Source organism: Camelus dromedarius, chromosome 19, assembly GCF_036321535.1.
Source record: "Camelus dromedarius isolate mCamDro1 chromosome 19, mCamDro1.pat, whole genome shotgun sequence".
NCBI classification, from domain to species: Eukaryota; Metazoa; Chordata; class Mammalia; order Artiodactyla; family Camelidae; genus Camelus; species Camelus dromedarius.
Genome location: NC_087454.1, coordinates 16183193 through 16197241, shown reverse-complemented (window position 1 = coordinate 16197241; position 14049 = coordinate 16183193). Strand labels below are relative to the sequence as shown.

The 14049-nt window shown below is 37.1% G+C and overlaps 1 protein-coding gene across 1 annotated transcript in view; it reads left to right on the top strand.

Annotated features, from left to right (window-relative positions):
* DCDC2 (doublecortin domain containing 2) overlaps positions 1-14049 on the top strand; it is a 123088-nt gene that overhangs the window by 28898 nt on the left and 80141 nt on the right. Inside the window, exons 3-6 of the mRNA XM_010980121.3 lie at positions 7769-7845; positions 7986-8117; positions 10574-10720; positions 12477-12531. Coding sequence (XP_010978423.3) covers positions 7769-7845; positions 7986-8117; positions 10574-10720; positions 12477-12531 — 411 coding nt within the window. The remainder of the gene's footprint in view (positions 1-7768; positions 7846-7985; positions 8118-10573; positions 10721-12476; positions 12532-14049) is intronic.

Sequence of the window (14049 nt, the reverse complement as noted above, 5' to 3'; positions counted from 1 at the left end):
TATATATATATATATATATATATATATCACATTTTCTTTATCCATTCATGTGTTGAAGGATACTTAGGGTGTTTCCACATCTTGTCTATTGTAAGTAATGCTGCAGTGAACATGTATCTCTTGTAGTTTTTGTTTTCTTTGTAAATACCCTGACGTGGAATTGCTGGATCGTATGATAGTTCTATTTTTAATACTTTAAAGGATCTCCAAGCTGTTATCTGTAGTGACTGCACCAGTTTATGTTTTCACCAGTGATGCACAAGGGTTCCCTTTTCTCCACATCTTCCCCACACTTGTCATTGCTTGCCTTTTTGGTAATAGCCATTCTAGCAGTTGTGAGGTGATATTATGCTTTTGGTTTGCATTTCCCTTTTCGTCTACTGTCTTTTCATGTCCTTGTTGACCATCTGTATGTTTTCTTTCTTGGAAAAATTTCTAATTCAGATGCTATGACCATTTTTAATTGGATTTTCTTCTCCGTTTTTTTACTGTTGAGTTGTATGAGTTCTTTATATATTTTGGATATTACTCTCTTATCAGACATTTATTTGCAATTTTTTTTTTCCCATTTAGTAGGTTGCCTTTTCATTTTATTGATGGTTTCCTTTGCTGTGCAGAAGCTTTTTAGTTTGATGTACTCCCATTTGTTTATTTTGCTTTTGTTGCCTTTGCTTTTGGTGTTGAATCCAAAAAGTTCATCACCTAGACTGATGTCAAGGAGCTTACTGCCTCTGTTTTCTTCCAGGAGTTTTATGGTTTTGGGTCTTATGTTCAAGTCTGTATTCCATTTTGGGTTAATTTTTGTATACAGTGTAAATTAGTGGTCCAGTTTCATTTTTTTTTTTTTTTGTATGTTGCTGTCCAGTTTCCCCAACACCATTTGTTTAAGAGACTGTCCTTCCCTCATTGTATATTCTTGGCTCTTTTGTCATAAATTAATGGACCATAAATATGTGGGTTTATTTCTGGGCTCTCTATTCTGTTTTATTGATCTATGTGTCTGTTTTTATTTTATGCCAGTATCATACTGTTTTGATTACTATAGCTTTGTAATATAGTTTGAAGTCAGGGCACATGATCCCTCTAGCTTTGTTCTTCTTTCTCAAGAGTTCTTAGACTATTTCAGGTCCCAGATTAAGAATATTTCTGGAGCTTAATTTTCGTAAGTCCAAAAGAGCACAATACTAGAAAAAGATATTTTAGTACGTCAGATATTATATGGGATGGGTTTTATAAGAAATATCCAAGTTTACAATGTGTACTTGTTTTTAAAAACCCTATAATGTAAATCAATTATGAAAATTAATAAAGTAAATGGGCATACTATGTATTTCTTATAATTTTGCATTGATCAAAATGTCTGGATTTAATGGATTAATCTTTGCATGGTATATTTTTTCCATCCTTTTAATTTCAATCTACTATGTCTATATATTTTAAGTGTGTCTTTTTTAAACAGTATACTGTTGGATCTTGTTTCTTTGTCCAGTCTGACTTTCTCTATCCTTTAATTGGAGTTTTTAGTTTACTTACATTTACTGAAGTACTGGGGTCTACCATATTATTATTTGTTTGTTTGTTCTCCTCAAACCGTCTACCTCCTAACCAGAAGTGGAACTATCTCTTAGTTTACTTGATAATGGGGGAAAAAAGGACACTTAAATATTCAACAACGGAAATAAAATCTTAATGACAAAACACAGTGGGTAAGTTTTTAAAATATAATTTGCACCAATTATCAGAATTTATTTCCTTGGATATGAGAAAGTAACAGGTGGTGATAGAAAAACCATGCAATTTTTGTGTCCCCGAAGATCTGTGTTGATCTGAAGATTGGGGAATGGCAAATGCCTAATTACTGGGATTTGATGTAACCCCGTCTATAGAAATTCAAGGAGAGGGTGAGTCAACTATTCTTTTGAAAAGATTGGATATCATCCTCATCTTTTGTTCCGTAGCCTTTCCTTTTCAAAGTTCTCTTTCAGTCTATGCATCTGGAGTGTCTCCATGATAAATGACTTCATTCCATGAAACTTAGTAGATATTCCCTGCACAAAACAGCCCCTGATAGAGGCACTTTCCACCTGTTATGGCCTGTGGCTCACACCATCGCAATCTGTCAGGCATCTTTCTTCCATTTAGAAACAGTAATCTTGAAAATAATTGGGTAATTATTTTAAAAAGCTCTTTAGAACAATCTATAGTTTGGATGCATTTGCTATATTGACTCCTAGGTAAGTTATTTTCTACTCTGGTGTCTTTAAAAAAGGTTTCTCTCTTTTCTTTTTACTTATCAAATAGTGGTGAAAATTGATCACATATTTTGTGAAAGACTTTGCTCTCCTCTTTGATGCTGTGCTTGTCTTTGCAGAGTAATAACGAAGTTTCCTTAAAGATAATCATTTTACTTAAATCCATGCCGTAAGGAAAATAGAGTCAAAGCCTCTTTGTATAGGTGGGGCTATATTTTGCAAATCAGTAGGTTCAGTACATTTCTCCCCTGCCAAATGCCTAACTTTATCTTATGGACAGTAACAAAAATGTGACTTTTTTTTGTTTGTTTTTAAAAAGCTACTTAAAATTGAGTTTTTAAATTGTTTAAGTTTTTACAAGGTATCAGTGGTCATTAGATTTTCATGATGGTGTTCATTTAACAGCATCATTTCCTTAGGTCCTTAGACTAAGTTTGGTTTACCTGGCCTAGGGTTTCAAGAAGTGTCGAGTGCTGTGATTTGAGGCAGATGGATTCTCTGAAGCATTCAGCCTAACAGCCCCAGGGAGTGGTATTGCCACTTCATTAATTAGTGCATGGAGCGTCCCTTTGGGCTGGTTTAGTAGGATTATCCCTATTTTTACAGAGCTAGAAAATGAGGTGTGAGGCATTGAATTGGCAGTCAGTCCTGGAGTTCAGTTTTCAGACCTTTAGTCGGTTACTCATTTTGTAGATCTTGATCTTATTAATCCAAATATGTATTTTCAAAACAACATTTTTAGTTTCATTTAGTTTATTTTTAATAAAAAATAGATTTATATTTTTGAGCCATGCAAATTTTCACTTGAATTTGACCCAGCTGTGATATTGCCCTACTAAGTGTCAATATGGACACTTGTGAACTTGGGTTCAATTACATACTTAGACTTACCCAGTTCACATAACTTTTGTTTGTTTGTTGTTTTGTTTTGTTTTATATTTTTGGTATAGCCATCTGTGATATAAACACAATCTAGATAAGGTCCAAAGGCAGGGTGATATATTGGAAAATGCATGTGCTTTGTATTCAAAGATCTGTACTAGGGTCCTGGCTCACCCGCTTCTAGCAGAGTGAACATGGTTAAGTCACTTTTTGGCTACCTTTGACTTTGGAAATATTTCCCCCCAAAAGCCAAATATTTAATCTATCTATCTATCTGCCTATTTATCTACCTACCCACCTACGTACCTATCCACCTTAATTTCCACTCAGGGAACGACTCCTCTCTCTGATTTACCAGACTAACCTACTCTTTAATATCTAGATAAACTGGGTTTCCTAAAACAATATCGAACCTAAGTGTAGAATTAAGACAGGAAGTCAGCTAGAAGCATGTCCTGCTTTTGCTTGGTGGTGGTTCCCTTACTAACTGACAAAGCCAAGCAGGAGCATGAGCTCTGCTCTGTCCAAAAGGAAAGTCTGAGTTTCGCATTGGTACCTTGTTATTTGATTTGGTCCTGCAGTCACGGATTACACAACTAACGCTGGTCAGATTGCTCACCAGTGAGACCCTCCTAATACACTGAGTGGGAGTGCCTCATACTCTATCCTTCGGTGTCCCTCCCGCCCTAACCAGATGTGTTGATACTTAACATTATTCTCATATTTCAAGTATTATTTATTTTCAGAGGGCAAGGGAAAGTGTATGGCCTAATAAGAAAATGTACATATTTCAAAAAACATATTCTAATTGACTACTGTGTTTTCCATATCTAAAACCACAGTGTCTCTAGGTTAGCACCAAGTGACCAAGACTTAATCCCTCATAAGTGCTCTGGAGAAGCTCCCCTTATACATAGTTGATTTGCTTAGATCTTTCGTGATTTAAGTTATCATTTAAAATGCCAGTTAGAGAAATGCATTTTAAATGAAAAATGGTATTTCCCCTCTCCACAAAGTTCTAATTGTTTTATACAATGGCCTTATGTATTTTTTTTCAATTTAAATATATTACTTGGATTATTTTTTTTTTTTGGATTCTTTTATTAGTATATCTGGAAACGGACTGATTTGGTTATTTTAATTACATATAATTATTCAAATAAATATATATTTAAGATTAATCTTCAATTCAATGGTTAATTGTGAACATTTGGGGAATATTTTTGTCATACTGAATGAGGAATACAACTTATTCAAGACAGATGGTTTGATTTAATTCAAGCAACTTACAGACTCAGAATAAAGCTACATAGTTATTTAAAAAATCATGTATCTGTGAATTTCTGAATATTACAATTCTAGATACGTATGTGTGAAAGAAAAATAGCATATATCAGCTGACTCAAGAGTTTCAGTTATTTGTTTACGTGATATATGCACCTTCATCTTTAATTCAACAGTCTAATAGGGTGTTAAGCAATCAAGGTCGGTAGGGAAGACGTTTGAAAAAATAACAATTGGTGTGAAGTAGGTGCTTAGCACTTTCCTAATTAATATTGAGAGTAACTCCAAAGTAAAAGTAGGGACAATAAATTAAAACCCAAATAAGTAAAATGTATGATATGTTAGATCGTGGTAAGCGCTATTAAAAAAAAGAAAGAAAAGGCAGGGAAGGGCAATAGAGAGCCAGGGATATGGCAGAAGCTTGAAGTGCAGTGGTCAGGGAGGCAGTATAGCTATGCTTAGGAGGTAGGGGCGGATTTCATGAGGAAGATACTGTTAGCATAGACACAGAATCCAAGAAGCCTGTCCTTAACACAGGCAGAGACTCATTTGCAATTGAACGTATTAAGCCTTAAGAGTAAGCAGATCTGCTGGGAGAGGGATTTGTAATCACTTAAGGTGTTGAAAACCACAACCCTGACCTCAAAACTGCATTCCTTGTAAATTGAATCTATTTTCACATGCTATAGTATGAACCAAGTAAATCAGCTTGCCGTGCATTCCACTAAACTGAAAATGTTCTTCTTTATTTCAGCTAAGTCTCAACTCTAATAATTTATTCTACAGATCCACTTACATATTTCTGCAAATAGGTATTTACAAGGGAATCTATCATGGTATTGTTTGCAACAGCAAAAGTTTAGAAACAATCAAAAAGTTCATCTTTGAGAAGCAGGCTGCATAAATTATGGCACATTTGGAGCGTGGCACATACACAGCTATTATAAAGAATGAAGCAACCCTTACTCATACTACCAGTGTGGAACAATCTCCACTATAAATTGTCCAATGAAGAAAGCAAGGTGCAGGAAAATGGGTATAGCAGGTTATTGCTGTGTTTAAAAATTGCATATATGAAATATCTATGTAAGACAATATGCATACATATATATATATATAGGTCGTCTTTGAATGAATATTGCTAATTTGGGTTGCAACTTCGTGGTGGGGATGGGAAGGGCTCTTCCTTTTCACTGTATACCCCATTTTACCACTTGAATTTTGGTCAGGTGCATACATGATCTGGTAAAATTTTTTTTTTTTGTAAAGTCAACATCAGTGTAAATATTAGCTTAGGGGCAAGAATCTCTGGGTTTAAAATGTAAAAAAAATATTGTGATTGGATTAAAATTTTAGAACTCTAAATTAGAGTATCTTTTAATTAAATTCCAACAAACATTTATTGTGCAGCTAGCAGGCATTGCCAAGCACTGTTTTAGGCCCTGGAGAGTCAAGAAGAATTCACACCCCTTGTTCCTTTCACAATGGCTTAACTGGACAGAAAAGAGTCACATAAATTATTTAGGGTTAATATCTGTCTCTAAAATAACTGCCAAAGTGCAAAACAAATAGTTAGTGGTTCATAAGTATGGACAACTCCACCCCTTAGTGTGTGTGATTTTAGGCAAATTAACTAATTAAAATCCAATTTCTTCATTTGTAAAATGAGGTTAAATATATACTTCCTTCAGGGCACAGTTTTGATGATTAAATGGTAAATAACGCATGTAAGTTACTTAATATAGTGCTTGTCTTCAATACAGTGTAATAAATGTTGGCAATTTTAATAAATCAGTTCCTTTTGCTTACAGGTTTCCCTTCCGAATCAAAAAGGGGAAAAAGACTCTAAAAACAAAAGAGTGATCATCAGTACTATCAGTACTATAGTAGCAGTAGGCGTTTGAGACAGAAAGCTGAAGGATGAGCAGGGAAAGACTGGTGATGACTAGGCTGGGCATTGATTAGCAAATGGAATTTCAGCAGGTGGAGAAAGGGGAGGGCATTTTAGGCGTAGGGGGTGGCAAGAGGAGCAAAGGCGTGGAAGAGGGTTCAGGGTGTGTTTTGGGAATGGGGAGGGTAGGTTGGTTCGACTAAAGTCACAATAAGGGGTCTGGGTGGAAGGAGTGTTGCTGGGAGATGAAGGAACAAGTAAGCAGTGGTTGGTCACAGAGGTCCTTGTAGACAAGCTTAAGAGTTGGGATTCATCATTCAGTGGTGTAGGCGGAAACCCGATAGCAGAAGACTGAGGAGAGGATAGGGTGGGAGAAAGTAGGAATATGATGGAGAGCAGAGCCAGGGACCAGATAGTTCTTGGTTGGGCTGAAGTGTCAAGGGGGAAGTTGAAGACACCAGATGGGATTGAAGGGTCCTGGATGTTTAGTGGAACAAGTAGAGGCAGCAGGACTTAGCTTTATAAGAGGCTAAGATCCTTCTTCTGAGACAGGCAGCAATGGAGAAAAGTGGTGAAGATGTGAATGAGGTGGGTTATGGAGGAAAGGGAGGTTGAAAGCCTTGAAGCATCTTGGCCTTTACTTTCTTGAAGTTTGGAAGGAAATGATTCGCTGAGAGTGAATGTGCCTGGAGTGGGATTTTAGGGTTTAGGATGAGAGGTAGGGATTTGGACAATCCACTGTGGGAAATGCAAGAAATAGTTGATTTGGGAGGGAGTGGCCGGTGCCAAGGCCCTGCCTTGTCTCAGGTGAAGATGCCCGGCGGGGCCCTATAGTTCTTGGTACAGCAGCCTGGACCCTGGAAACAAAAAGAAGGAAAGACAACTAGACCCACCCAGATACAAGGGGCTCAGGAATCGAGGGTGCTGGTGCGATGTGGCTGGTGCAGAGAGGAAGAAGTGAAGTCGAGAAAAAGTTGACGGAGTCAGTCTTAAGAGAATAGGATGGGGTCGGGTTCCTGGTGGGGACCCAGAAACTCTAGGGAGCAGGTGAGATGAGAGTGAGTCAGGAGAGATGACCAAAGACTGTTGTGGCTGCAGGGGAGGGCACTTCGAGGTTCAAGATTTTATAGGATTATTTTATTTTTGTTTAACAGGAAGTCATTGTTTAAAAACGTTGCCTTGAAATTCTCATACTAGCTCAACAGTTTCTGTTGTTGGCACAGACGATGAGCAGTCTGCCCAGGGCTTAAAGGAGATTTTTCTTGAGAGCTCGGTTAAGGCCATATGATGTTAATAGAGGGAGAACCCAGTGTGTTTGTGTAAGTGGAAAAAAAGCAAGGTTTTAACAAAGGCACAAGAGGTCTCAGCCAGTTCCCTGGAAACCTGTAGTTTTTCCTCATGGGGGGAAGAAAACCCCACTAACATAAGCTCAGTGATTTGTATTTCTTTGCTTTTAAAGGTAAAACCAGTAATCCACAGCAGGATCAATGTGTCAGCTCGCTTTAGAAAACCACTTCTGGAACCCTGCACTATCTTGTAAGTGGGGGCTCTTTACATTTTGAGTTGAAATTGGTGTGGTGGTTTCCTTTTGGTTTAGGATTTACTTTGTAGTTTTAAAGGCATAAATGTGTCAAATGGTTTGCCTTGCTGGCTCCCGTTCTTTTTTTTCCCCCCAGCTTAATTGCAAATGGAGATCTCATAAACCCAGCTTCACGACTCCTCATCCCTAGAAAGGCCTTGAGTCAGTGGGATCACGTATTACAAATGGTCACGGAAAAAATAACTCTGAGGAGTGGGGCTGTCCACAGGTATGTTGAAGGAATCTTGCAAGCGGTTGGGTTTCAGAATTGTTGAGGATATTCCCAGGAGGCTCTGGGGTCACTGGTCCCTAGATTTGAATTTCAGGTCACCAGTTAGGCTCTATAGGCCTCAGTTTCTCTATCTGTAAAATGGGTATATAATTGTACCTACCTTGTAGGGTTTTTTTAGGAAGGAATTAATCCACACAAAGGACTTAAAACAGTCCCTGGCACTGAGGAGCTCATCCACAAACGTTAACTATTTATATTTTTTGGCACATGTAGTAGCATATCATCAAGTATTAACTACTTTTATTCTTTTGACTTAGAGGAAATAGGCAAGCATCCGCATTGTTAGTCGAGAAAGACTTTTTTTTTGAGTGAGCCAGCTTCTTGGCTCTTAATGTCTAAACTGTCCTTTGCACAGAAGATATTTATGATTATTTGATAGTCCAAATTATTTGCCTCAGGTTAAAAAATCAGCTATCAGGAGGTGTCAGTGGTTTTAAGAAGGAGACAGGTCAGAGAGGATAATTAAGTGGGGTTGCCTCAACCTGAGAAATCAGAAACATTTTTCTCACATTCTGAAATTTAAGTGAAGATTAAAATCATGGCTTTTAACTTGTGAAGCCTATGAAATTATACCTTGATAGAGATGACTTATCTATTATCTCATAGTGGGAAGGGTTCAAATACCATAGACTTGTTCAGAATGTATTCAGAATATAAATATAATATGTGACACACAGAGAGCTGAAATCCAGTGAGGAGTTTTCTGGTAGTTCTTGAATCCTGTCCTCACCCTGTCTCTCTAACAGACTCCACTGGTAGATACAGGATAAAATAAATTCTCAGATGATTGTTTATTATGTTTTTCAGTTAAATGTGGGTACAGATTACTGTAGGCATATTTACATATATTTATATATATAGTTTCACAACCAGTTTGATTTTAAATATAATTGTTTTAATTGAAAGTAATACTTTAAATGTGGTAAAAAAAATTCACATAGGACAAAAATATAAATAAAGACTATTTTTCCCACCTCAGACTCCCCAGTTCTTCTTTTTTAAAACTTTTTTTTTTCCAGAGGGAGGTAAATAGGTTTATTTACTTATTTATTTTCAGTGGAGGTACGAGGTATTGAACCTAGGACCCTGTGCATGCTAAGCACACACTCTGCCACTGAGCTACATCCTCCCCCATCTGTGGTCCTTCTTTCCAGTACCTTCTGCATCATTGCAGAGTGGAAGCACATAGATCTTTTGTTTCTTAAAACGCAATGGAGGGGGATGATGTAACATCCTACAATTCCCAGGACAGCCTTTCTACCTCTCCCCCAAATGTCAATAATGTTCAGAAACCCTGGTCTAGGTCAAGGCGGGAAAACTCGTAAGGATTGATGTACAGTGTTACAAAGAAAGAGACTTTAACATCTTCATACTCATGCAACACAAACACATTATAGGGGTTTTGGTGGCTGTTTTTGTTTTACTTCTTGGCTCCATATAATATGGCCATTTACATAACCAGTAAACAAGCAGATAGGTCAATGGATTTGTTATTATTATTTTTTGCAAATATCACTATCCTTAATTACGTAATATAAGAAGCGTGAGAGTTTTTAAAACAATTATCTTAAAACCCTTCCTATTACTAACATTTGTTTATAACCTTCAAAAATATGCATTGGCTTTCCGCTGTAGTTTTCTAATAGTCTGTTATTTCCTGTTCTTTAAAAAAATTCTGCGGCCACTTTAAATCGTCTATCAAAGTTATCACTGTTCTTTTAAAGAGTAACGTATTAATTGTAGTTCACAACAGCAGTTTTACAGTAAAGGGAGGTTCTTGTGAAATCCCTGGATTCTGGGAAGATGAGGGAAGGCAAAAAAAAGAAGAAAAGAAGCATGAATGCTATGTGGTTCTGCATCATTAACACTGGCAATGGGTTCTTTGACCTCCTGCCCTCTCACCTCTTGTTTTCTGACCCAGTTCTGTGTGTTTGGATGTAAAATTTTGGCTGAGAGCCACTCTTGCATGGAATGCAGTAAGATGCTTGTCCACCTGAGCAATGCATTAAGAAAAGAAATTTTAAAAGCACTCACGGAATAGGAATAGAGCAAACTTCAGTGGAAGCCGAGCTTCATTTAAAGCATCACGTTCTCTACAAGTTAATCCTTCCCCTCCAAAAACTAAATATGGCAGCAATAGGGGATCCTTATGTTAAATTGTCAGGTTTCCTGGGATAAAACATTGTACAGCTAGACAATAACCACATCTTCATTGTAACACTGGCGTTTAGCTAAGTCTCATGACTCTGAGGCATTTATAATTCAGGAATTAGCATCGTAACAAATGAGCCAACTTAAGAACAGAGGTTTTTTTTTTTAATTGACTTTGTGATTTGAAGCAGTTCTTTCAATGCTTGTTAAAATGTTAATTGCTGGCATTCATATTTTGGCAGACTTTATACTTTAGAAGGAAAACTGGTTGAGAGTGGGTCCGAGCTGGAGAATGGGCAGTTTTACGTGGCTGTCGGCAGAGATAAGTTTAAGAAATTGCCTTACGGTGAATTACTTTTTGACAAGTCAACGATGAGACGGTCTTATGGGTAAGTTTTCATCCTCACTCACTTCAGATTTTATTTATCACTTGAAATAGCATTGAGTCTTATGCTGCATGCTGGTGTATTTTATATAATCTTATTTATCAGTTGGAATGGAAAGCATGTATAATTACATTAATCAGCGTAATCAGCGTTTATTTTGCCATGATTGGAGATTGAAAACTATTGCATAAACCTGTAATTTTGGGGAACCTAAGAAAGATTACTTGGTATTTTTTTGACAATTCACTTATGAATTTATAATAAATATAAAAATTAATTTTTGTGAAAAAGTTACAGGGCAGTGAGCTTCTATACAGCACACATTATTAGAAGTTTTAATAATGTTGGAACGGGTTAGCTAGACCAAGTAATTTTTCAGTTGGAGCATACAGAATCATCTATAGGTGTTTAAAAGAGAACACTTTGTACTTTCAAAAATATTAAAATAGTAAAATACAGAAATGCTATGATTCCTTTTGTACAAATAAGTAGAGCAGCTGGGTGAATAGCTATTACATGCAAAACTTTACAGGTTGCACTTTTAATTACACATAGGGCACAGTGAACTTTCTTCCCTCCGTGAAGTGTTATGCATTTGTGAAGAATGCCTTATCTCAGCCCAGTAGATGAACTGCAGAGGCAAGCATCTGCATGAAGAGCCTTGGCCCCTGGCAGACGTGGGGGGACCCTCCCCTCTCCTCGTTTTCTCTTGGTACCCTGAGATCTGTCTCTGCTGCTTTTCCGTGTCCACTTTGCTAGGAAACTGACTTTTTGTAGTTCTCCTCTCCTACGGTGGGTGACATGTGGCTGGGACAGAGTAGAATGTCGCCAATTTGTTCTCCCTTAATTTGCAATTTGTGTAGCTTGATGGAGAGGCTCGCTGAGGGTTTCTAAATAAGTAATAGTTGCAATGGAATTTCAAGGGTGGTGTTTGAAGTATGCAAGAGCACGTGGTTTTCGAGAACTTTAGAATTATTTACCAGCAGACTTATTGCTAACCATCCTTGCCCCTCCATGAAATCAGATCCTTTACAACCTCTGCTCAGCAGCGCGGGGTTAGGCTGCTCTGAGCTGCAGTACCCACTGCCCTGAGCCCCTGTAATGGTACTTGATGGCAGCGTGAAAACTGTAGCTCATGGTGGCCTCTCAGACACCTTAGTAAGGTTTTCCTTTATCTATGTGTCCTCTTAGTTTCAGAGAAGTTCAACTGGGTTTCAAGATGGATCTTTTCCTATAACAGAGACATTTGGGAAATAACTTATTCTTATGGCCAAATAGAATTTTTTACTAACTGATTTAGAAACTCCCTGAATATAAATGTGAACATTTTACCATTCTGCACTTCTATTAGTAGTAGATATTATAGATATTATAAAAACAACCGAAGTTTATCATTTTTAAACTCAACCTGACAAAATCATTACTCAGCTTGGGAAATGACTTTTTGAAATGCAAACAGAAAATTTAGGTAGAGATTTGATTAAAAATGCCATGAAAAAATTTAAGGTGGTACTAAATTTATTTTTAAGCATCAATTAAAATCCTACACAGGTAAACATTACAAAATCTTTTGGAATGGAATTTGAAAATATTATGGTGGTCTTTGTGAAACTGGGAAAGTCTGGTACTTTTTGTGAAATACCGATGTCAGGAAACAGTGGGTTCCAGGTTGGGATGATAAGTTGAAATGACAGTTACCTTGCCTTAAATATTATTTGTGAACATGTTCAGATTTTTAAATTGCAATTTGTTTCCGCAGTCAGAAAGCCTCTTCACTACCTCCTATTGTAGGATCCAGAAAGTCTAAAGGGAGTGTAAGTATCAGATGCTTTGCTTATTCATGTTCTGTATTTCTGTACTATATGGAGAGACTGTCCTTTGGGTTCAATTAAGTTTGAGGAAATAAAACTTAGCCACCTTGTGGTATAATTTTGTGAAACAACACTAGAACATTAGCATTACAACTAAGTTTCTAAAGGAGAGTTAACATTTAAAAAATATGGATTTCAAAATAGGTATCTTTTTTCTTATATAGAGACCTGATAAAATTCATACGATGATTGAAATCTAGGTGATAATAACATAAATGAGAAGAAATACTGTATTAGGTCACATTAGTGGTCTACCCAGTCTTGTTTTCTATCACTGACAAAGACTAAAAAGGAAGTTTATGTAACAAAACAGTAATCCTCAGTTATATTTCTTGAAAAGAATGAGAATCATTCCAAATATCTAGCTCCCTATCAGAATCTTTTCCATCCATCCATCCTTCATTCATTTGTCAATTTAGCAAACATCTATTAAATACCCGTTATATGGAAACTGTGACAAGCATTTAGGACTTTGGAGTGGAATCTCTTCTGCGTACCCTGCAAATAGGAGCTCATTAACTCTCACAGTACAGCTGGAAAGGTGATGTTTGATCAGAGACCAAGTGTAGCTGAATAACCAACCCAGGTCACAGGGAAAGTTCATGTCAGAACCAAGATCATGACTCAACTCTTTGTATTCACAATGACTGAACTTTGAGATTGTATGCTTACTATTCTGAAACTTGGAATGTCTAGTTTTTTTTTTTTTTATTAAAAATGTGTTTCCCATTTTAAAATTCATGGACAGGAGGCACTTACATGCACCTTTCTTGCTCACTTGTTTAGAAGTTCTTTAGAATATGTGCTGTAAATACTGGGTCAACTAATGATGATTGGCTAAGGCTTTTGTGTGTCTGGCATGGAACTAAGCCCCAGAGAGGTGGTATTGAGCAAAAGACACAACACTCTCTTAGGTCTGGCCTGCCCAGGGAGACAAAGATTAAACAGGTGATGCCACAAATCAGTATATAATTACAAAGTATGATTAAAGTGAAAGAAAAGTATAGAACAATATGAGAGGCAATAAAAGGAGAACTTAGATAGGTGTGTCAGGAAAGGCCTCTTTGAGGAAGTGACCTTTAAAGACTCAAAGTTACCTGTTTCCATCTTATACAAAGCAAAGTGTCAAAATTCTATTTCCAGGCTATGACTTGGAAAAATAGAATGATAGCCAAGTTTGTCCTTCTTTCCACAATGCTACCAGGCATTCTGTAGATCCACCCATCCATTCATCTGTTCATCCAGTCATCCATTGTGTTTAGTGAGCACCTACTGAATGCCAGGAACCACTCCAAGCAACTGGCATAGGTTGGTGAACAGACAGACAAGTTTTCAGACCTCACAGAACTTTTGTTCTACTGGCTGTGTCTGTGTAGGGGCAGGGAGGGTGGAAGAGCAGAGGTAGACAGACTATCAACCTCTAAACAAATATATAAACCATTTCAGGTGGTTATGAGTGCT